The 23,844-nt window shown below is 35.1% G+C and overlaps 1 protein-coding gene across 3 annotated transcripts in view; it reads right to left on the bottom strand.

Annotated features, from left to right (window-relative positions):
• XIRP2 (xin actin binding repeat containing 2) overlaps positions 1 to 23,844 on the bottom strand; it is a 316,801-nt gene that overhangs the window by 71,843 nt on the left and 221,114 nt on the right. The window contains exon 4 of one of the 3 annotated variants that reach the window (XM_055123445.1): positions 10,362 to 10,434. The exons of the other annotated variants lie outside the window; for them this stretch is intronic. Coding sequence (XP_054979420.1) covers positions 10,362 to 10,434 — 73 coding nt within the window. The remainder of the gene's footprint in view (positions 1 to 10,361; positions 10,435 to 23,844) is intronic. 3 annotated transcript variants of the gene reach the window in all.

The following is a 23,844-nucleotide window of genomic DNA, read 5'->3' as shown; positions in this document are numbered from 1 at the left end:
TTTTATGTTCATAGATTAGCTTCCTCACTTAAAGCTTATGTATTAGAGTTTCACTGACTCACAATCTTCTGCTTCTTTTCAACAATTGTACTCTTTACCTTTATTGCTTTAGAGTTCTTGATAGATTCTGATACCTATTGCTACTTCTTTCTATACCCTCTCTCTTGACTAAGAGTTCTTTTGCTTTTACTCCATGAATTCAAATTTCAGAGAAAGGATACAAAGAAGGCATATGGGGGATGGATGGGCAAGGCATATAGAAAATATCAAGTATAGGCTGGGGGTTATGATCAATTTTATTTGGAAAGAAAGAAATATATGATCTGAAAAATAATTTTGGTCTAAGAACTAAGCCAATGTAATGTAACTATATGTGGCTGTGAATAGCTCCAAGAAAGAGAAGAATGGAATCATTATGGTTAAAGTGGTTGAAGAATTCAGTTATTTGAAGTAATGGGATGCTGACATCACCAGAGGTAACAGAAAGTTTACCAGTTTCAAGTGTTGGGATGATTATAATAGAAAGAGCGCACTTAAGCACTTTCTTCAATTCTAGACAAGACCAAATTTAATTTGTGCTCGAGTGCATCACTAAATTGTAAGGATGACTTTAACAACAGAACAACCTTTTACATTAAGTCAGGTAGATGATTTTCCCTCAAAAAGGTTTTTCCGTGTGATTTTTAAAAAAATGTTCATCATCTATAATAATATGGTTCTTTATATTTCTTTCTGGGAGATAATGTCTATGTTATACTATCTTGATAAATTCAATAATAATAATGTTGATGATGACAGTGATTATGATGTTGATAATAATAGCTAAAGTTGTTTGCTATGTACCAGCTGCTGCAAGTATTTTGCTGCTACGGAACAGTACTTACTATATAACAGGTGCTGTTGTTTCAGTCATTTTACAAATATGAACTTATATATAATCCTTAAAACAACCTTAGCCTGGAAGATTGCCCAAAGGGCTAGTGCACATGCTTTATGTGAGAGGATCATGTCCCATCCCAGGAACTGCATGGTACCCTGAGCCACCTCTGAGCATTGAAACAACCATAGAGGTAGATACTATCAAGCATAGAGATAAACATTGTCATTATCGCCATTTTCAAATAAAAACTGGCCAAAAAATAAGTAATTTGTACAAAATGAGTAAGCTTGTAAATGTAAGAACACTAAGCTTAAGTAAACTGCTTCCAAAGTCTGTTTAACCAATGACAGTGTACCTGTAATATTTCTCATTTCCCTGTAAAGTATTATGTGAAGTTCATTTGCAACCTCTTCTTATTGTGGTGTTTTGTGTGTGTGTGTGTAACTTAGTGAAGATAGATGCATGCAGTTGAAGTGGGGAATTAAATAAAGAGAGGTGAAAATTAAAGCTTGAGGTAATTTATTTTTGATTTAGAAGACATCATTTTACCGACTATAAATATTATTTTTTGAGTTGACAATCATAATAACTGAACTAGATATTTTCAGGGGGAAAAAGATGTAGCTTAAATGAAAACACATGCCTGCCTTAAACTTTCATTTCTCTGACATTTTACAGAGTAAAAGTTGTGGCTGTTGTCCAGCTCTGGATGACGAATGGGTGATGAATCCTGAAATATTCCCATTCCAGAATGAGTCAGACTGAAGCATACCAGCACTAATACAGTTACATTTCTAAAAATAAATGTGTCTTGAGTTCTCCAGGACCCAGAGGGCTAGAGTAGTTCCTACTAAAGAAGTCGGGGCTGTAATGTGGTTCTGTTTCCACTCTGAGCACCCTGGGATTAGTCAGAGGGAGGAAGGAGCTGATCAAGCTGCTTACTGCTGCCAGTTGCTCTTCCTCTGGTAGGCTGAGCTCCAGCTGGGAACTGTGTTCCAGCTGGAAGCTTCTCTTGGACCTCACCCTTGTAGCAAAACCGTGGACATTCTGTATGGTGCTCAGGAAGAGGTCTCTGATTCCAACAGAAGCACAGCAGTGAATTCTAAATAAAACCTGCAGCTAGAATGGACTGCCATCTCACAGCACAAATACAAAGATGACAACCTTTGAATAACACAAATACACTTGATCCTTGTTCTTTTCCCATATGGTGCCAACTTGACAACATGACTCTTTTGTGGACAGTAAATATTCTAATTGACATAACAGATAAATGAAACAGTAATCCTCACCAGGTGTAGCCCCGGTGGCCCCTAGCATTAGCAGGCCACAGCAGTTCTGTGTTTCCCCCTGAGTAATGAATCTCCCCATAGGGTTAGCCAAGTAAAATAGGGAGTGCCCCTTAGTACCTCATGGGACGCGGCCCTGCCATCCAAAAATGAAACAAGTGAAAAATTAATCCTTAGCTTTATGGATTTTTCATGGTAAAATTATTTACTATGGTCGTATATGCAGCTTTAATTACTTGACACAAAGTTTTACTGGATAAATAATGTATAGATGAAGTCCTGTGATAGTGCTGATTAAAAGCAAAAAGATTAATCAACAACAGATATTGAAAAACACACATAAAGTTATTAATTCAATGAAGAAATGTGACTCTACTTGTCAAATTTAATATACATGGCTTAAAAGAAAGAACAGCTACTTTAGAACATCAGGGCTACTTACATTTTATTTCAGTGCAAGTGAAATAAAATTCTATAAATTAAATTTTCTATAAATGCGTTCAACAAATTAAAATTTATATAATTGATAGTAAAGTTATTTTATCTTAATTCCATGTTATTGTACTTTAAGTTGAACTTTAAATGAATTTTGAGAACATTCTTTGAAACCCTTTTAATTTTGGATTTTGTTTTTAACTTGTTTTTAGCTTTTCTATGTTGGTAACCACCAACTTCGAATTTAAAAATATATTATGCTGATATATTCATGTTTCTGGAAGATGTTGTTGGATCTTTGACTAAATAGGAAAATTTCCAAAATAAATTATTTTAGCATTATATTTATTTTGTCATATGTATGTCTAGTGCAATATGGTAATTATTGTTTTAGAAGAATCAGATATACAAAATATTCAGTTTACCAGGCAAAAAGAAATATCCCACATATATTTTGAAAAATGAAGAAAAGAACTACTGGAAGCTGTGCTAGGCAGGAAGAGAAAATTGCTTTGTCTAATAACAAGACAGTTGGGGTTGGGGAAAAGAGTTCATCTAAAAGGAGGGTGAATGGGTTGTTGGATTGATCGCACAGCGGGGAGGGCATTTACCTTGCACCTGGCCAACCTGGGTTTGATTCCCAGTGTCCCATATGGTCCCCTGAGCACTGCCAGGAGTAATTCCTGAGTGCAGATCCAGGAGTAAGCCCTGAGCATTGCCAGGTGTAACCGCCCCCCCCCAAAAAGAGGGTGAACCAATTTAAGTGGTTAGGAAATAAAAGCAAAAACAGAAGCTTGTTTTTTAAATTAAATTAAAAATTTAGAAAGTCTCTTTTCTATGATTTATCCAAATTTGAAGAAAAACATGAAATATGAACAAAAAGCAACAGAAAAGTTTTGCTAGAAAAAGAAGCCTTTTTCAAGGCTTACCTCAAAATGTATTCCAAGTCATGATGGCGGGGTAGGATAGGAATGCTATACCACAAAGATGTGCAGAATGACACATATTTATTTTTAATATAGAATTAAATATATATTTAATTTAGAATTAAATATAAGTTAGTATATTTTATAGTAAATATAAGTTACTATATTTTATAGTAAACTGCTTAAATCTTGGAGTTTTTCCTTGATGTTTCTTTTTCTTTTTTTTCTTTTTTTTGCTTTTTGGTTTACACCTGGCGATGCTCTGGGGTTACTCCCGGCTCTGCACTCAGGAATTACTCCTGGTGGTACTCAGGGGACCATACGGGATGCTGGAAATCGAACCTGCAACATCTGCATGCAAGGTGAATACCCTACCAACTGTTCTATCGCTCCAGCCCCTTCCTTAATGTTTCTATTCCTCACTTTCCTCATTTAAAATCTAAAAGTCAAATAATTACTGAATTTATCAAACAGAGATAATAATTTGTGTAATTATTTCATTTTATCCTAACTGGTATTTTAAGAAGTACAGCTATGAGAATATGAATTTGGTTTATGTATTTGTGCCAGTTGTGATAGGTGACTTTTATGCAACCATTTAGGTTCACAAAGTCCCCAGTACAGTCACACTAGCATTTTTTATATCTTAATTGATATAAATTGTTGAAGTGCAGAATTTCAATATTTTAAAGAAAAACACAACTCTTGTTTTTCTTATTGCAAAAATGTCTAATTATCAGTCTGTTCTTTTCTGATTACGTTGTATAGGTGGAAAATACTCAGGTTATTCATATTTGCAAAAGATTAACTCCACTGATTAGAGAAACAAGGAATAGAAAGTTTTGCTTTCATCAACAGATAGAGCCTTCCAAAGAAGGAGAAAGAAATCATTGCGGGCATAAGTTACACAAGAAAAAATGAATTTTTTTTTGTTTTTTGGAGTCACACCCAGCAATAGTTTATTCCTGGCTCATGCACTCAGGCATTACTCTGGGCAGTGCTGGGAATGGAACTCGGGTTGGCTGCATGCAAAACTAACCCTACCCACTGTGCTGTTGCTCTAAACCTCAAGGGTGGTGTGAGAGATAGTAATAGCTTTCAAAATGGGAGCGTATTCTCAAAATGAGCAAAAAACCCGATCCAGTTGATACATTCTACTTCAATTTCGATCTCTTAGAAGGTGAGAAGGGTGAGGGCAATGAGATTTAGTTGATCATTCTATGCAATGGCACCTATATTAAAAAAAGAAACAACTGGGTTTGATGATCTTCCAGGTTGGTGAATGTGGTCATGAGAATGCACGGAAATCTCTGTGCTACTTCCCCTCAGCTCCTATCTTGCTTGAAACATCACTATAGTTTGGATGTGGCTGAGTTGGCCAGCTACAGTGGTATCAATCTTGATGTCCACTCTAACTCAGGGAGTTATTGTGAGAATTGAATTAAGTAGTTGTACACTCAGTATGAGGGAATCGAAGGGTTGGTTGGTATCAAAAAGAACCTTATATTTGGTTATCAGACAAAGAAAAGAGAATATCATGTAATCATACAAAGGCCACACAGTTCTATGGGATAAATCAATGTTGTAAAACAGTCTATATCAGAAAAGTCTGAGGTTCTCCACCAATCTGCACAAGATGAACCTGTAATTTGAATGAATGTTTGCTTCAGGAAGAGGAAAAACAAATTAAAATTTAATTAAATTTCACAGTACAATTTGAATGCTCTTTAAAGAGGGATAGGGGGAAAATAAAAAGGACCATGTAATATCAATTAAATTCTGTCCCCTACAGATTGCTCAACCAACAACCAAAAAGCAGGGGCTTAAGAGATTGCCCGGCTCTATAAATTACTGGCTTTGTTCAAGACTCTTAGCTATTAAACAGTTCTTACAAATGGCCTCAATGGCCAGAGTTATTTGCTTATAGGCATGTGTGAAAGAGGAGAGACACAGAAAGAAAGAGAGAATGTATCAGTAGCCTGAATCATGATGACCAGGAGAGACCAACACAAATCAGAAGTAATATTTTACCACCCAAAGTGAAAAGGAAACAGATGTACAGAAGTTTTTAATTATGAAGAATATAAGCAAGATGTAGAATTCCGAAACTGAGTGAACTGCAGATATCAATTGTTAAGAACATAAATTATCCATGAACTTTGCCAGCTTTTTACCCCAAAGAAAACCTGAGGAAAGGTGACCCATCCCCTCATCCCTTGTCAATCAGAGAACTGCAATCCAGATTGACATTTTCACCATAACATTTTCAGAAGTAAAGACTTTTGTATTCATTAAAGAGTTTCACATTTGTTTTTCAGGCAGCTGAGGAAAGCTATATCTTAAAGATGCTCAATACTGACTGAAAGCAGTAACATTTAATCTAAAACTCCAGAAGACATTCCCTGCCCCCCCAAACAGCTGGCACTTTGCCATGTGGCGTACATCTGAAATGCTGACTGATTTCAAAAAATAGATCTAGTTGTTCATTTACATGTTGACAGCAGGAAAATAAAATATTAAAAGATTAGTCAGAGATAGAGAGCATCAGTTCAGCATAGAATTCAAGACTTCCTCATTTCTGACCCAATATTTTTGAGAATATCTTCTAGAACTCAAAACAGGTATTCTTTCATATTAAAATTCATGGCTCTGAAAGTAGCTGAGGTAAATATTTTACTCATCTTCTGGCACCCAGAACATAAAATTTTAAAATAATTCCAACAACCTCAGCCCGGCAGTGACCAAATGGAGTTCTGGTAAAAATAAAATATTTTTCAGTTCAGCACCAGCAAGCTAAATTTAAACCTTACATTATGTAATCTTAAAGTGTCCTTGCTTTTAGTTGGTGTCTTAAGAGGTTCTGTTATAATGTCTCTCCCAAATCACTTCAGTTTCTAACATCCAAACACTTAAGGCACAACAGGACCAAATTAAGGTATTCACAGGCAATCGAAGACAGAAAAAAATCCATTTGAAACAGTATACAGGGCATGATACCTTTAAAGTACAATCTCAGTCTTTTCTTTTTAAGTTTTTAGTTACTATAATTAGAGCTGGCAGATTCAACTGGCAGTGCTTTTCTTAATTCTGAAAAACATGTAAGAATCTGATTCTTTAATCCTTACTCCAGTAATACTCCCAGAAGAGATGAAACTGGCTGGAGCAAGAAAATCAAAATCAAACTAAGGTCGAAGAAAGAATAATTTTCATAGGTTTCCCTGAAAAAGCTGTAACAACTGAAAATATTTTAAATTCTTCCTTTCCTTCACTAAATTCCAAGAAAAACAATCTATATTTTAAAATATTCATTGTATATATTATCAATTTATGCTCATAAAAATAAGCTAATTTTGTTTCAGTTTTTCCTTTTAGATTTAACTTGAAATATAATTTAACTAATAGTTGTTTATCAAAATTGGCTCATTATTCTTTAATACTAAATATGAAAAATACGAGCTACTTTGCTGAGTTTTATATATGAAGCCTTGGATTTAATAATATAAAGTAATGATAAATAATGTCATAAAATGAAATTTGAATGACTACTCCTTTTTAGAGCAATAAAAATTTGATTCATAGTCTTCATTGATCTTAAGCAATCAGCAAGGACATTTTACAAACCTAGAAGCACACACATACCTTTAGTAATATTTAGACTTAATTTCAAGTTCCCAGAAATATCCTATATCTTTACAGATCTTCACAGCCTCTTTTCCTCCCTTTCTTGACGTACAGCAAATTTCCCAGTCCCCTGAAAAGTGTGGAGGCCAGCTCCACTGAAGGGTCTTTCCAACAAGTAGATTGGACGACTGAATTTATTTTAGCCCTGAGTCCAAAGGATGCAACTTGGCACCTATTTTTAGGAACTGATCTCTGTATAGGTGGGGCCTGAGTCAACCAGTCATTTCAGAAGTGTTTCTGAGCACACTCTGCCTCATCGTGCCCTGGATAATGTATGCACAGCCCTAACACATGTGCAGTCAATCAAACTCCCTTCTGCAGCCCTTGTCTTTAGGCCAACTTTCGACTTCCTGAGAAAGCCTCAGAAAGAGCCCGCACTATTGAGGAAAGGAGGGATTAGAGGTCCCAAGTTAGAAGCATTTTTCTTGAATAATTTCAATATTTTAAAAAGTCAAGAAAACTGGGACTGAGCAGCTGGGGCACATATAATTGAACATTGCATGTATGGGCTTGATTGCACACAGCCTAACCGGGTTCAATCTCTTGTACCCCATATGGTCCCTTGAGCCTTGCCATCTTGGAACAGAGTCGGGAGAAAGCCATGAGGACCAACTGGTGTAGCCCCCTGCCTGAAAACAAACATACGCAACAAAAGTTTTAGTTTATTCTGGTATAATTTAGGGCTTAGAAAGCAGAAACATTGCTTCTCAGCCTTTTGGCTAAGATCAAGTGTAGAAAGCAGAAACATTATTTCTACTTTACAAGATACTCTTAGGTGTGGAAAATTGCAGTGGTTTTCAGGTTTCTCACAGAAAGGAAAACACTGTCAGAAGTATTTATATGTATGAAGGAAGTGCTCATTTTGTTAATAAAAAAAAACATCTCAAGAAAACACTAGATTTCAAGGGTCATCAAACCATCGCCTTAGAATACAGAAATGATATATACACATAAGAATGTATATATATAATTATCTAATTATTTAAGTTTAATTTTATATATATAAGCTGAAACAATTAAATAATTAAACTTAAAAACAAAAATGTGAAAAATGTAAAATATGCCTGCTAAGGAGGCAGACTAGGGGTGGGTGAAAACCTAAGATATTGGTAGAAGGAAGTTGAGATTGGTCGTGGGATTGGTGTTGGGGCATTGTTTGCTTGAAACACTATTACTAACAACTTTGTAAATCAAGGTAGCTAAAAAATCATTATTAAAGAAAATAATGTAAGGGACACAGCGGGTATGGTGCTTGCCTTACATAGGGCCTACCAGGATTCAATCCTCAGCATCCCATCATCATCCCTGCCAGGAGTAATCCCTGAGTGTGCACAGAGCCAGGCTTAAGCTCTGAGCACAGTTGGATATGCACCCCCTCAAAAAAAAAAAGGAAGGAGTGTGAAGGCATTAAGGCTAAACTAAAAAGCACAGTTACCCCATGTTTCTGCCCACTATCATTAGCTTTAAATCACTTGGTCTGAGGAAGAGCAAGCAAGGAAAAGGATTCACCTAACATGCTCCTGAGAGAATCATATTAAATGTCCTTTGCTGCAGCCTTGCTTACTCAGCATGCCTCACAGACTTGACAGGGAGGAAGTAGGGGAACTCACCTAGAATTGACAATTGGCTCTATAATGCTGACATCTAAAGCATTCTAAGTAACTATGTAAAAAACCCAGCTTCCTCTGTCTTTACTTTTTTCTACTATTTTCCTAGTGAAGTGTTAAGTGTGTATCCAACAGTCTTGCAATAGTCTAAGTGAAGAATAAATTGCCTTTGTCTTAAGGAAAGTGCCTGACTTCTATACCAGGTATTTCATATAAAAATGCTTACGAGAGAACTATACACATGTTATATATTAAGTTGGACCTATGTAAATATTATGTTTTTGACACTCAATGATTATTTCTTTTAAAAGTAGGTCAAGAAGTGCTACTCCAGTTGAATAGCTTTGAGATGCTGCTTCTAATCATTCTACAAGACTTTTCAGCAGGAGATGCCCATACAACTAATGTCACCTATATTCTTAGCATTTGTTGTTTTACTTGTTTCAGACACTCATTAACATTAAATTTTTGTGTGTTTGTTTTGCTTTGTTTTGGGGCCACACCTAACAATATTTGGGGCTTACTCGATAGCACAGTGGTAGGATGTTTGCCTTGCATGCGGCCAACCCAGGTTCGATTCCTCTGTCCCTCTTGGAGAGCCCAGCAAGCTACCGAGAGTATCTAGCCCACATGGCAGAGCCTGGCAAGCTACCCATGGCATATTCGATACACCAAAAACAGTAACAACAAGTCTCACAATGGAGACGTTACTGGTACCCCCTCGAGCAAATCGATGAGCAATGAGATGACAGTGACAGTGACTCTTGTCTCTGTGCTCAGTGATTACTCCTGTCAGTGTCAGGGATAAAAATTGGGACAACCTTGTACAAGGCAAGTGCCTTGCCCACTGTACTATCTCTAAAACCCCAACATTTTCATTCCTTATTTAATAGCAATCTACTCACTGTAAAATTACTCTAAAAGCAAGATTGATATGTGAATAGATGGATGAATAAATAAGTAAATGCTAGATATTAGACAGTCAGGTGGTAAGACAAAATATATCAAAAATATCAGAATACTCAAATTTAAAATTTTGCTCCTAATCAATCAATACTTTAAATGACCTTAAAACAACACCCAGACTTTTATGTATTCAGAGAATTTCAGGCCAAGGCAATTGTCTATAACCTTCTCCCCAGAGCTTTTCTCTGCTTTTTTCACTCTGCAGAAGTTTGTGTTCTCTCTTGAACACACATCTTTTCCCTATCTCTTCCCAAATTTCTCTAAATTTCTTCCAAAACACTAATTTGCTTCACTAAGGAACTAATAAAATAAAAGATCTTCACAATGTCTCGATATCTCTCTCTCTATTAAACTTGTATGGTACCCAACTGAAACTTACATAAGACTGTTGCTTCTAGACTGATAGACTTATGAACATCAGACCAATGTTCCTACTGAGAACAATTTAAAAAGTTGGATCAATTACAAAAATAATATATGTAAGGCATCAGAGATTAGTCCAACAATAAAGACCAGAGGGAGTTCAACTGAAGCAAGGCAAGAATCTTTCAAATATGAGCTGAGGATTTGAAGCCACCTCTGGGGATTCCTTGTCAGCTCTGCATGCAGCCTGAGGCTGAGAATCTGTGCTATGCCCATAAAGAACAGTGCTGCTGGGGGACAAAAATACAGCAACATTTCTGGCATTTACATGAGACTGGAGAAATAATATTGGGAAGAGTGGCACATCAAATTCTGTTTTCTCTTCAAGATTTTTTGCTAAGTCCTAATATGCCCTAAGTGTGTAGGCTAAGCTATAATCATCAACTCCAAAGAGAAAAGTAAATTAAAATAGAACATATTTTCAGGATACTTAGGAAACAAGAACGTACTCAGTAGACAGGTAACAGGTGGAGAATGCTCAACAGAAAGGGAAACTGATGTTAAAATGAACTGCAGTCATTGCTCTGTATCTAGAGGTGCTGAGTGGTCAGACTGGGCCTCTGGTGCATGGGAGGTAGATGAAACCACTAAGATTTTGACAAGTGAAACGATATGAAGCAATAAATTTGGTGACTTGTTTAGACACAAACAGTCTCACCTACAAGATATCTGCCAAAGTTTGAAGGTGCAGAAAAATTGAGGCTAAATACTACGACTGAGGACGCTGGAAAGTCGAGCTGGTGATTTGCAAGACCTTATGGCTGAGAGGAAAAGGATCTGACAGATTTTCAATAAAATCCTAAATTAAGGTGGTCAGTCTCTCTCCACCTGCACTATATCTGCCCAAGAAGGGAAAGGTTGAATCTCTGGATACCTGATGGAAGTTTTATTCACCTACATTTATGAAAACATGATGCTTTGCTTCCATTATGGACTACTAAGTGGGCCTCGGAGATAGTACAGGGCACATACAAGAAGGTTCCATCTGCCTGGTTAGATTTCTGGCACTACATGGTCCCCTGAGTATTTGCAGGTGTAGTTCTGAAGGCCCCTGAGCACTGCAGGGGCTGGTTGTGACTTGGTGGTCCCCAGCACCACATTCTCTGGACACAGCATTGAACTTTCCAGCCCTGTTTGCTAAGAATAGATCCTGGGACCCCTTAGCATCATTGGGGAGATATTCTTTAAAAAATTCTGAATTCAAAGACTCACTGATAAGTATGAGAGAAAAAGGAAATAGAGGCAGATATTGTAAACATTTGAATCAGTGAAGACTACACAGTAACTACGTTTAGTGCTGGCAAGATAGCACAGGGGGTAAGGCTCTTGCTTTGCATGTGGATGACTACACTTTGCTCCCTAGCACCACATATAGTCTCCCAAGTACTATCAGGAGTAATCCCTGAGCACAGAGCCAGGAGTAGCCATTGGGTACTTCTATTCATGGCCCCAAATGAACAGATATAGTAATAAAATAAATGTCAAACAACCATGACTCTTCTTATATATTTAAAAAATATCTGAAGTAATGTACAAAATATGTGAAATATAAAAATTTCAAAATGCAATTAAAAATTCAATATAGCAGTAAAATTAACATTCCAGAACTGAAAAATGCAGCATAATAAATTACAAACAAATGGAAGTTTAACAGTAGTCTGGAGACAGCAAAGACAAAATTATTAGTTTTGGGCCAGAGGGATAGTTCAGGGGTAAGACATTTACCTTGCATATGGTCTACCATAGTTTGATACCCAGCACCTAATATAGCCCCCAGAGTATCTCCAGGAATAATTCATCAACCCAGAGCCAGGAGTCAGAACCTGAGTACTATCTGGTGTGGCCCAAAACTCTCCTTCAAGAGGATTAATAGTGATATGAAAGGTAGAGAAAACATAGAAAGCTTCTGTTTCAATATTTTATTGCATACTCATTACATTTCTTATAGCAATATAAAATTATTGAATTATATTTCTAGAATCCATTAAAATCTGCCTGTTTTGCACATGTTACTGATAAGTCACATCCAAATTGCCATATATTTGCTCAGTTCATTCCTCAATATCTAAGTCATCCCATTGCTCCACCTAGTTTGTACTACATAATATAATAGTTTTCTTTAAAAACTCAACCTACAACTCATCAATGTCTATAATAAAATATATTTAACAGATAAGATTTAATATATAAATATATGCAACTATTTTACTGCATTATTGCTAAATATGTCAAAAAGGAAATTGATATATGAATTTAAATATACTTGTGTATTTCTATTTATAACTTTCTTCATAACATGATATAAAATCTTTCTAATTAGAAAAAATTAAAATCATGTGTATGCCTTTACAAGGTCATCCATCATCTTTATTTATCTCTTTTCTACTTTTTTGTTATTATCATTAGTCACTGAATTCTATTCATTTCTTGACACAAAAGATAGTCATCATCTAAAAATTCATTTGGTTCTTTTTTTCTTATTTACTGGTCTGAAAACTTTTCAGAAAACACAGTGAATCTTTGATCCTTTAAGGATAACATCTGCACTTTATAAAAAATTATATCTGAGATTTAATTAGGTGATTCACATTAATTTTTTGCTTATTCTCACAGCATTCCCAAGATTTTAATGTTATAATCATTTCATGGAATGGAGGTTGAAAATGGATAAAGTTAAATAAATTCTCCAAATAAAAGAGTTAAAATTAGCATAAACTGAAACCAGATTTAATTTCAGTGATTCCACACACATTTGGATCATTTGGGATATGATTTGTTTTGACTTTAATCTAAAGGTTTCAGTTCTGTCACAATTTTCTGCTAAATGATATGCATTAAGATGGCTATCTTTTCCACATATTAATCAACACTGTTACTAAGTCTTAGAGTAGCCTGTAATGTTAGACTTTAGCAGTAGCAACTGTGAATTTTAAAACCCATGACAATAATATTAAAATCATCTGGCATGTAATATTTCGTTTAGTGAGAGCTATCAAAGAGTTATAGATATACAGAACAAAAATTCAAGAATTTTTCAAAAAAATTGTGACTATGTACAGTCTTGCCCATCAAATAAGTAAACACTAGACTGCCAATTGAGGTTTAGAAATTGGCTTTGAATACAGTTGGTGTCATGACCAATTCATGTGTCATATAAGTAGTTTTAGGGTATCAGTAAGCAAAGAGTGCTGAATTTTATTAAGTATAATTTTCACCTGTTCAAGTGTAATTCCATTAGAATGATGGAACATTATTAATAAAAATGAATAAGTCCTTCAGTCATATATGACTCATGTTTAAATCATATCTCACTGGCTCATGTGGAGTGATCATGTAATTTATCAAATAAACCAAGGGACTTTTGAGAATGAATAGGGCACTATTAATAACTATGCTAACACACGGGACAATTTGGTTCATTCCAAGGCAAACAGGGGACATATGCTCACTGACTGGTGAGTCAAATGTAAACTCTTCGCTCATTGTTAGGGTCTGCACTCATCGTTAGTGGCCTGGCTTCCCATACAGAAAAAGAAAAAGAGAATGTTTTTTACAAAGTGCTTTATAATATGGATCACACATATTTCAAATATAATTTGGATAGACTCATATACCTTATTACAAAGACTGAAATGAATAACAGGCCTCTAAAGAATCTGTGATATTTTATCCAGGAGAACAAAAGAGATAGGCTATAATTAGGAAGACTAACAAAATGACAAAAATACTAGACCTTCCTGAAAGTACTTCAATAAAAGTACTAAAAGAGAAAAAGAAAGCATTAAGCCAATGCTTGAATTGCTAATAATAAGAATTTGTGAATTTGTGAAAGAAAATGAAGAACAAAATGAGAAAGACCAGATGAATAGAAGAAAGAGAAAGAAAATTGGATGAAGTTAGTACAGAATGTCAAATGGAGATTATTGTTGAAAACAACAAATATGAATCAAATTTTTGAATGACATACACTGGGCATCATTTGAATCAGAGGGAGAATGTGGTTTTAGTCAGGATGAAGACATTAATTGACCCAATAATCTCATGTTGCTGTGATCCAAACCAATTCTCCCTCTGGACCAAACAAACAATACTCTTCATTGATTTTTATCCTTTTTCCTCTCAGCATTTATGCACATGCTATATCTTAGCACAGAAAGGAGAAGATAGGATAGGTGTTACAACCCTAGTGAAGCACTTTAGAACACATGTGGAATTTTGCATAGTTTTTTTCATGTCTTGCATCAAAGGAAAGTTGACACATTGCATTTGACAACCTAATGTTAATATTGTGAAGTAGAAGTTTCAGCCTGTACAATTAGTATGCTCATTTATTATTTATTTTAGAAAATTTGGGTGGAACAAATACTAAAGATTTCAGGTGCTGTTCAGAGGAAAAAGCATACACATGGAAGAATTTATAGAAGTCAAGAGTTCAGTGATAGCAGGATAAAAAACATTCACACATCCTATCTGGAGAAGATGTCTTGCGTAGGTCAATCTCAATACAAGTCAATAAATAAGACAAGATGTCATAATGAAGCACTTCTTGAGGATAATAAGAGGGCACTGACTTGGGCCAACTTGATGGTCAGCTTTCAGAATTAGTTTATTCTGAAATAGCTCAAATTTTTTATTTTATTTTCATTGTGCTTCAAAACATCCAGTGGGAGGGGAATCTATAAAACTGTAATAGCTGTTACTCAAAGTAAGAAATTAAAGAATGGAAAAAGTGAACGCTAATGTACTTTGAAAAATTCAATAGAAGAAAGCACTATTTGAGATAGAAAAGAGCACATATGAAAAAATTAATTCAGCAATAAAATGATAAAATTTTGAGGATTTTTTATTATGTAGGCGTTAAAGTCAGAGATGAAAATGATGACCTAGATAATGATGGACACAAAGGATAGAGACATGATCAAAGAAAGCTGTTTCAGAGGAAGAAAGAAAAAAATGGAAAGGACATAAATAATTAAATTAATAAGAAAGAAAATGATATCAAGTAGAAGATCTGAGAGCACAAAACCAAAGGCCCATCAAGGCACCTAGATACTCCATTATAATTTTTAGAATATTAAAGATAGAAAATTAAAGGAAGTAGATAGACTGATTCACCATGGCCTTATGTTCTATGATAGAGTGAACTAATAGGTATAGAAGGTCTTTTACATTTGTTTGTTTGTGCAATGAACATAGATTTGAATGAGGAATTCTCTCTTTAGGCAGTGTCTGTTGTTTATGAATAAGCATAGAAAAACATTTTTCAACACATAAAACAGTTCTCAGGTAAAGGAAATTATCAATACATTTTTATTTGTAAGCAGCAAAATATATATTGAAAAACTATGTAACATTTATATATGAAATATATAAAATATATTGTAAGGGTGTGTATATCTGGTAGCAGCTAATTTCCTTTTGGAATGTGTGTGTGAGTGTGTGTCTGTGTGTCCGTGTATTTGTGTCCGTATCTTTGGGTGACATCCTTTGTGATGACATCAATCTCTACCTTGTGTGTGTGTTCACATGCACACCCTTGCTAATACCTACCCAGCTTTTTCTTCTGCAAGCTCAAGAAGCAGCAGTAATCTCTCCCATTATCCTTTTCTCTCATCCCATATTGGTGGTGGGGAATGGTGGAGAGGTGGGTGTTTGATCATTGTGAGATTGTAACCCAAACATGAAAGCTTGTAACTATCTCACGGTGATTCAATAAAAAAAAAAGAAAAATTTCATAAGTAAAAATATTTGCCTGAATTAAAACGAACCAATGTTATAAAGGCAGTGACAAAGTTAAATATGAAAAATTATTTAAAATGTATATAGACAGGGCTGGAGCAATAGCACAACAGGTAGGGCATTTGCCTTGCACATGGCCAACCCAAGTTTGATTCCTCTGTCCCTCTCAGAGAGCCCGGCAGGCTATCGAGAGTATCCCTACTGCATGGCAGAGCCTGTCAAGCATATTCAATATGCCAAAAACAGTAACAACAAGTCTCATAATGGAGAGGTTATTGGTGCCTGCTAGAGCAAATTGATGAACAATGGGATGACAGTGCAACAGTGCTACAGTATATGGACAAGAACACACTGTTAGTATTATGACATTTACTTTATAATTTACTTTATCTTAATAGTATGATCACCTATTAAAAATACTGTGACCTCAAATGTCAAGAGTTGTGAAAAAATGTAAAAATAAAATTTAACTGGATTTTTTGGAATTTGATTAGTTTATTTATTCATACGTTCATTAAGTAATCAGGTATTTATGAAGCACCTGTATGTCATGTGCCTTGTTAGACAAACTATTTGCATAATAAAAAAATTTTCATGAATCCACAGAATACACACATCAATTATATTATTACACACTATTGATTATATATTCATGGACATATAAAGGAGAATAAATTTTAGTACAGACAAGAAAATATTACTTTTTAATTTTTTATTTGTTTTTGTAGTGACAAAGCTTGATCGGGGATTCTACTACTAAGTAACATCCTCTACTACTAAGCAACCCTAGGTAAAAAAAAAAAAACAGTTTAATTTGAATGCTTAGATTAAATGCCTTAAAATTGTGGCACTTCTTAAATTTTGTTCAAATAAAAACACATGCACACAAATACAGTCATTAAAGTGAGGCAAGAAGGTTGATAAACTCATATGTTGTACTAAACCTAGAAAAATGTATAGTTTACAGAGCTATACAAATTCAAATACACTAGACTAGAATGTGAAAATGTCAGTAAAATAAACATTACTTTTAGGGAAATAAAATTATGCATTCTGAATCAATAAATAGTATTTAATAAAGGCAATGGATCAGAAGGATTTTCTTAGAGTTTAGAAATGAAGCTAAATAGTTGAGAAAAAGATATTTTGATGGGTCACCCTACGGTTTATGTGAAAAGAAAACCTAAAGTTGAAAAAATATTTTAAGACTTAAATATAGAATGTTAATATAAGGAATAGAGTAGACAGCCTTCAATGTTCCTAAGGGGGCCAGGTTATTTTATATAATCATATTTTATTTTTTATAAACTTTCTCTTCCTATATTTATGGGGCTGAAGAGGTTGTACAGTGGACAATTGCCTTGCACATAGTCAACATGTGTTTGGTTCCTGTCATTCCATATGATCCTTAAATTATTTGTAATAAAATCAAAACAATAAATTTAATTTAATTTTTAATATGAAATGTGTTGTTATTTTAGCAAACTATACTATAGAGATTTACAAGTAGGTAAAATTTGGGGCTAAATCATTTTTATGTTAATTTCTGTTGCTTATGTAACTAAAATAAGAACCAACTGTGTCATATTAATCTAATCAATATTTATCTTTTTTTTTTTTTTTGCAATGCACACCCGGCAATGCACAGGGGTTACTCCTGGCTCTGCACTCAGGAATTACCCTTGGCGGTGCTCAGGGGACCATATGGGAAGCTGGGAATTGAACCCAGGTCGGCCGCGTGCAAGGCAAACGCCCTACCCGCTGTGCTATTGCTCCAGCCCCAATATTTATCTTGACAATATATATTAAAAATATAATTTGTGGAGTTATTATAGTTAAAAGTCCCTCTCCCACAGCTTACACATGCTATTTTACTACTTCTTAAAATTTTATGTTGGAGAAATACTCTGAGAAGCCTGAATTTTGTCTGTTTGTAACTAATTTTTCCTTACAAAATGCTTGCGGATTTTATTCTTTACACTAGGTATTTAAGATTTTATAAATGAAAAACTAACTCAATAATAAATGATATAGCAATAGCAGTCTACAAATGAGTATTATAAATGTGCCATTATATTCCAAACACACTGTAAAAACATTCAATAACATCTTCATAAGAAATATATGAAGAAAATCATAATATTTTAAAATGAAGGAACAGAGATACAGGAAAGTTAGATAGAGTTTGCCAAAATCTAAGCGAGATTTGGATCCACTAATGTAATACTAATTTCAATGTCTTGTTTGCCTGTTGGTAAGCTTTATTTTTTTTTTATACTTACGGGTCAAACATTTCATCTCAAATTTCTTTATCATTTCGAAATGACAACAGAGTATATTTTAAATGAATTCAAGTATGATATGAATAAAATATGCAACCACCCGTAGTGTGGTTGTGAGAAATAATTGATACAATATAATTCATGTAAATGTTCTTGGTTATACCAAAGTGCCCTTAGCATTCTATTTCTCCAAGCTCCAAATCTCCCTTCTGTGACTCTGCTTGTGATACTGGAGCATTTCTCTGTGGACAGCTGGCAGGATGCAAAACTTGTAGAGGATCCTGGGGGTGATCCTCAAGGAAAAACAGTTCTTGGTTCCTTTGAAACCTCTTCCTGATGGGTTACCATAATGCTTTGTAGCCAGGACCATAGGGAATCTCTCTGCACCCTTAAGTTCATTTTCCAGTTAGTCTCTCAGTACACTCATGGAATCTCTGCCATGCAGAGGTCACAGTAACACCCTATTAGAGAGCTTTGCTTCTCAGCTTTAGTGGGAAGTTCATTTATCTACTTCTATCCTTTAGTCTCTCGTTAGTCTCTCTACTCTCTCTTCCTTCTCCTTTCCTTATTCTTCCCTATTGCCTCCCTCATCCCTTCTATCCTTCCTTCTCTGTATACCTCTCTCCTCCCTCCCTCTTTTCTTCCTACTCTCTCTTCTCTGCTTCCTTTCTTTTATCCTTTTCTTTCTTTCTTCATTGAAATAATACATGCATAAAAATTGGATGATTTTGATGTGTAAATGTTGATATGATACATTCATGTATTATAAGATTATTTTCACTTGAGTTTTTGCTGTGTATATGCATATATATACATATACACATTTAAGTATAATTCATATGCAAGGCAAACACCATATCTGAAGTACTATCTCTCTGGTACTAACTTTTTAAAAAAATTTAGCCACATCTAACAGTGCTGCGGGTATACTCCTGGTTTGGGAGTCACACCAGATATGTCCAGGGAATCATCATCATGATCATAATCATCATGATCATCATGATCATGATCATGATCATGATCATGATCATCATCATCATCATCTATCCATATATAACTTCAAAATGATAATTTTTCTTTTTAGGTAAGGTAATTAAGGTATTAATTTTTAGAAAGTTTTGTGTCTACAATACACTGCTATTGTCTATAATAACTATATAGTACATTAGATCACCAGGACATCTGTTAGTTATACATTTTTAGTTTTAACATCTCTCCAATTTCCCTAGGCCTAGTTCCTGGTAACTAATCCTTATACTCTTGATTTTTAAAGCCCAGTTTAACACAATACCCTAATGAATAAGTAATTCGATTAAATGTTTGCCTTTCTCTGACTTTCTCTTAGCCAAGTACTCCCTTCTGTGTTGCTGTAAGTGATAGCATTTCTGTCTTTCTTATGACTAAAAATATGTGACTCTGTGTGTGTGTATTTGTGTGTGTATCAAATAACCTTTGACAGTAGATTTTTCCATGTCTTGCTACTGTGAATTATACTTCATTGAACCTGGTAGTGCATATATTTCTTTATCATCTTTCCATTTCCTTTCAGTATATATCCGAAAGTTGAATTGCAAAGTGATATTTTTTGAACAAGAGAAAGGAAGAAAAGAACAGTCAATTTTATTATCTTTGAAAGTTTAGCTGAGAAGACTGTTTCTTCTTTCATTTTTATTGACTAATTAAAAACCATTCCTGTTTGATTTAATTGTCATTTTAGTTTGTTAGATCAACTTCTCGTAATGGTAATTATAAAGTATGTTCTGTTGACAGATCACAAAATATAGATATAAAAGGCTATTTGATATACTATTTTTGAGCTTATTATGTAAGTTTATGCCTTAGAAGCACATATATAGTTGATCACATTGTCAAAAATTGGGCCATCATGTATGCACTAAAATAATAATAGCACTGTAGCACTGTAATCCTGTTGTTCATCGATTTGCTTGATTTACTTCACCAGTAATGTCTCCATTGTGAGACTTGTTGTTACTTTTTTTTTTTTTTTTTGCATATCAAATACACCACGGGTAGCTTGACAGGCTCTGCTGTGTGGGCGGGATACTCTCGGTAGCTTGCCTGGTTTTCCGAGAGGGATGGAGGATTTGAACCCAGGTCGACCACGTGCAAGGCAAACATCCTAACTGCTGTGCTATGGCTCCAGTCCAAATAATAATAATAATAATAATAATATAATATTTTCTGAATGTTTACTAGGCACTAAGAATGCAAGGAAAGCTTGCCTTGCACTTAAACTTACAATTATTTATGGTTTTTAAAAAGTTGAAAACATCTTAGGAAGGCACTTTCTGCTTGCTCACTCTCATCATAAATATATTTAAAATAAATTCAAAGAACCCACTTTCCTTAGCTGGCAAATTAAAGCTCTGTTTTAAATTTTTATTAAAACCTGGAGAGATACAGTACAAGAGGAAAGATACTTACTTTATATGTGACTATGGCAGTTATGGCCCAGTTTTGAATTCTTGGTATCAATTGTTGACACAGAGGCAGGAATATCCACTCAGCACCACTAGGTCACTGTCACTGTCACTGTCATCCCATTGCTCATCAATTTGTTTGAGCAGGCACCAGTAATATCTCTCATTGTGAGACTTATTGTTACTGTTTTTGGCATATCCAATACACCACGGATAATTTGCCAGGCACAGCCATGTGGGTTTGATAATAGCTTGCCGGGCTCTCCGAGAGTGGTGGAGGAATTGAACACAGGTCGGCTGCATGAAAGGCGAACGCGCTACCGCTCTGCTATCACTCCAGCCCAGCACCACTAGGTATGGCCCACAAACAAAAATTAGTGCCACTCTGAGTATATACTAATATATTTTCAGTAATACTCCAGACAATTACCCTAGCATGCCTTAGTTGCCATTACTTAATTAAAAAATATACTTGGAAACGAAAGGCTAAGGTAGGTAAGTAAACTTCTCATGGTTCTGTTTTCTAAGTATCAAATATAAGTCTAAAATAAAGTTAAGCACTGTGATTTACAGTATTGTTAATGATAGGTCTTAATGCATACAATAGTACCCTCCTTAATAGTGTTTGCTTCCCTCCATCATTTCTCAGGTTTTTCTCTTATCTATCCCCCTGCCTCGATGCTCACCTTGGTAATCTCAGTTCTATAGACTCTGTCATCTTTGAGCACTTGTTATTCCCACAGTATGTCTCCTGCATCCCACATACGAGAGAGAAGCTATTCTGTATCTGTATCTCTCATTCTGATTGACTTTTCTCAGCACAATACACTCTAGCTCTGTCCATATAGTGATGAATTATAGGGTTTAATAAAATACAGGATTTAGTCTAGATTTGCCTATCAGAAAGTTTAATATTCAACTCTTTAACAACTGAGTATGTTCATTAAAAGTCTCTTATGTTCACAAATTACAACTATGTTTAATGAAAGACAGTATTTTAAATATTAATAATTTAGTATTTCAATAAGTTTGTTGAACATAAAATGCACAAAAGTTAGGCATTGTAATATAATTATGAGTCAGAAAGATGAATAAATCATTACACAGTTTTGCCAGAAGCATCATAATATATCATAATATATAAAAATACCTGGAATATGTAGAGGTTGCCTGTGCAGTTGGGGGAGGGGGTTGCTTTTGAGGGAACCATATCACATCATACATAAATTCATGTTATTCTGTGCCATTAGCTTAGATCAGTGCTTATCAACCTCTTACTAACCATGGTCTCCTTCCAACTTTGTGATTTTTTTATGTTTGTGTATGAAATTCCATTCTACAAGTTTGATCCCTTAGTCTTTTTTCATGCACTCTACTTATGAAATTTTTCACTGATGGGCCCCTAGAAGTGTCTTGGAAACCAAATGACCCAGTTCAGAAATGCTGAACTAGGTGCCAGAGTGACAATACAGTGAGTAGGGCACTTGCCTTGCATACAGCCAACCCAGATTCAAACCTCAGCACCACATATGGTTCATTAAACTTGGCCAGGAGTGATCCCTGAATGCAGACCCATCAGTAAACCCTGGGCACCACTGAATGTAGCCTCAAAACAGAACAACAGCAAAGAAAAATAATTGCGGATTAGAGCATTAACTTTATTTCTTGAAAGATAGATATTTTCCCCAGCAGGACTTCAGAAGCCCAGGTGTCATTTCCTGTGATACTGTTATTGTTCTGGATGTGTGGGCCCCATGGGTCAGTGCTCAAACCTGATGATATTATACTACTCAAGCACAGTAATATTTGGGGATTCCAGGACCAGTCCTTTGGTGCTCAGGCCATAGGGGTCATACCCAATGATCTTGGAACCAGAACATGCCTTGTGCAACTCTTGTATTCCAGTCTTATGAGCTATTCCCTCTTCCCCTAACATCAACTCCTTTTAAGCCATTTTAGAATTTTACATTTTATGATATTCTTCTCGAGGCCGACCCGGGTTCAATTCCTCCATCCCTCTTGGAAAGCCCGGCAAACTTCTGAGAGTATCCCGCCCGCAAGGCAGAGCCTGGCAAGCTGCCCGTGGTAAATTCGATATGCCAAAAACAGTAACAACAAGACTCACAATGGAGATGTTACTGGTGCCGACTGCTGGAGCAAATTAATGAACAACGGGATAACAGTGCTACAGTGCTACAGTGATATTCTTCTCAAAGTGATTACATAAGAGAGTATTCAGTAGTAAAAAGAACTCTTAATTTAGAGTTTCCTTAATGAAATAAAGAGCTATTTACATATCTGTACCTGAAGTCTCTATTATACTTTAGCAGCTGTGATTTGACAATCAGTTGTGATTTGACTGATTTTCTTGTTCTTCATATCTAAGTTCCTTGTTATTGTTGGTATGTAAGATAGATGAAATCTATCATGATTAGGAAGTTAAAGATTTTATATACATTTATCTATCTATCTATCTCCTGCAAAAAATAAGAGAAGAAAGCAATAATACAAAGCTGATTTATGAAAGTAAGCTTGAGATGAACGAAACATAAGTGCCTTGTTGGTACTTTTACAAAAAACTGTCAGCCACAAAAACTTGCTTTAGAATCACTATAAATTGATTCACAAATATTACAACCTATTAAAAGAATGATAGCATCTCTATAATCATTTGACAACCTACTAACAATAAAAAACTGAAAAAGTACTCTGTTAGACCCAAGAGATAATTTTTTAAAAATCTAGTTCAGAATTTAATTTTATTTTTTTAATTTTTTTAAATAAAAATTTCATTTTATTAAATCACCATATGGAAGATTACAATGCTTTCAGGCTTAGGTCTCAGTTATACAATGCTGAAACAGCCATCCCTTCACCAGTGCCCATATACCACCACCAAAAAAAAAAAACACACACACACAGTACACCTCCCATCCCGCCCCCCCACCCCCCTCCTTGTAACTGATAAGTTTCATTTTATTTTCTGTTTACTTTGGTTACATTCAATATTTCAACACAAACCTCACTATTGTTGCTAGGAGTACCCCACTAGATTCAGACCTACTGTGAAGACAAATGAGGTCGCGCAGCCGCAGTAGCGGCCGCGCGGTTTTGAATTTCTGTACTTTAACAACTAAGTCCAGGGAGATTTCTTCCAGATATTGGATCATTACAG

This window comes from Sorex araneus, chromosome X, assembly GCF_027595985.1.
Source record: "Sorex araneus isolate mSorAra2 chromosome X, mSorAra2.pri, whole genome shotgun sequence".
NCBI lineage: Eukaryota > Metazoa > Chordata > Mammalia > Eulipotyphla > Soricidae > Sorex > Sorex araneus.
This window is presented reverse-complemented; position numbering and strand designations above follow the sequence as displayed.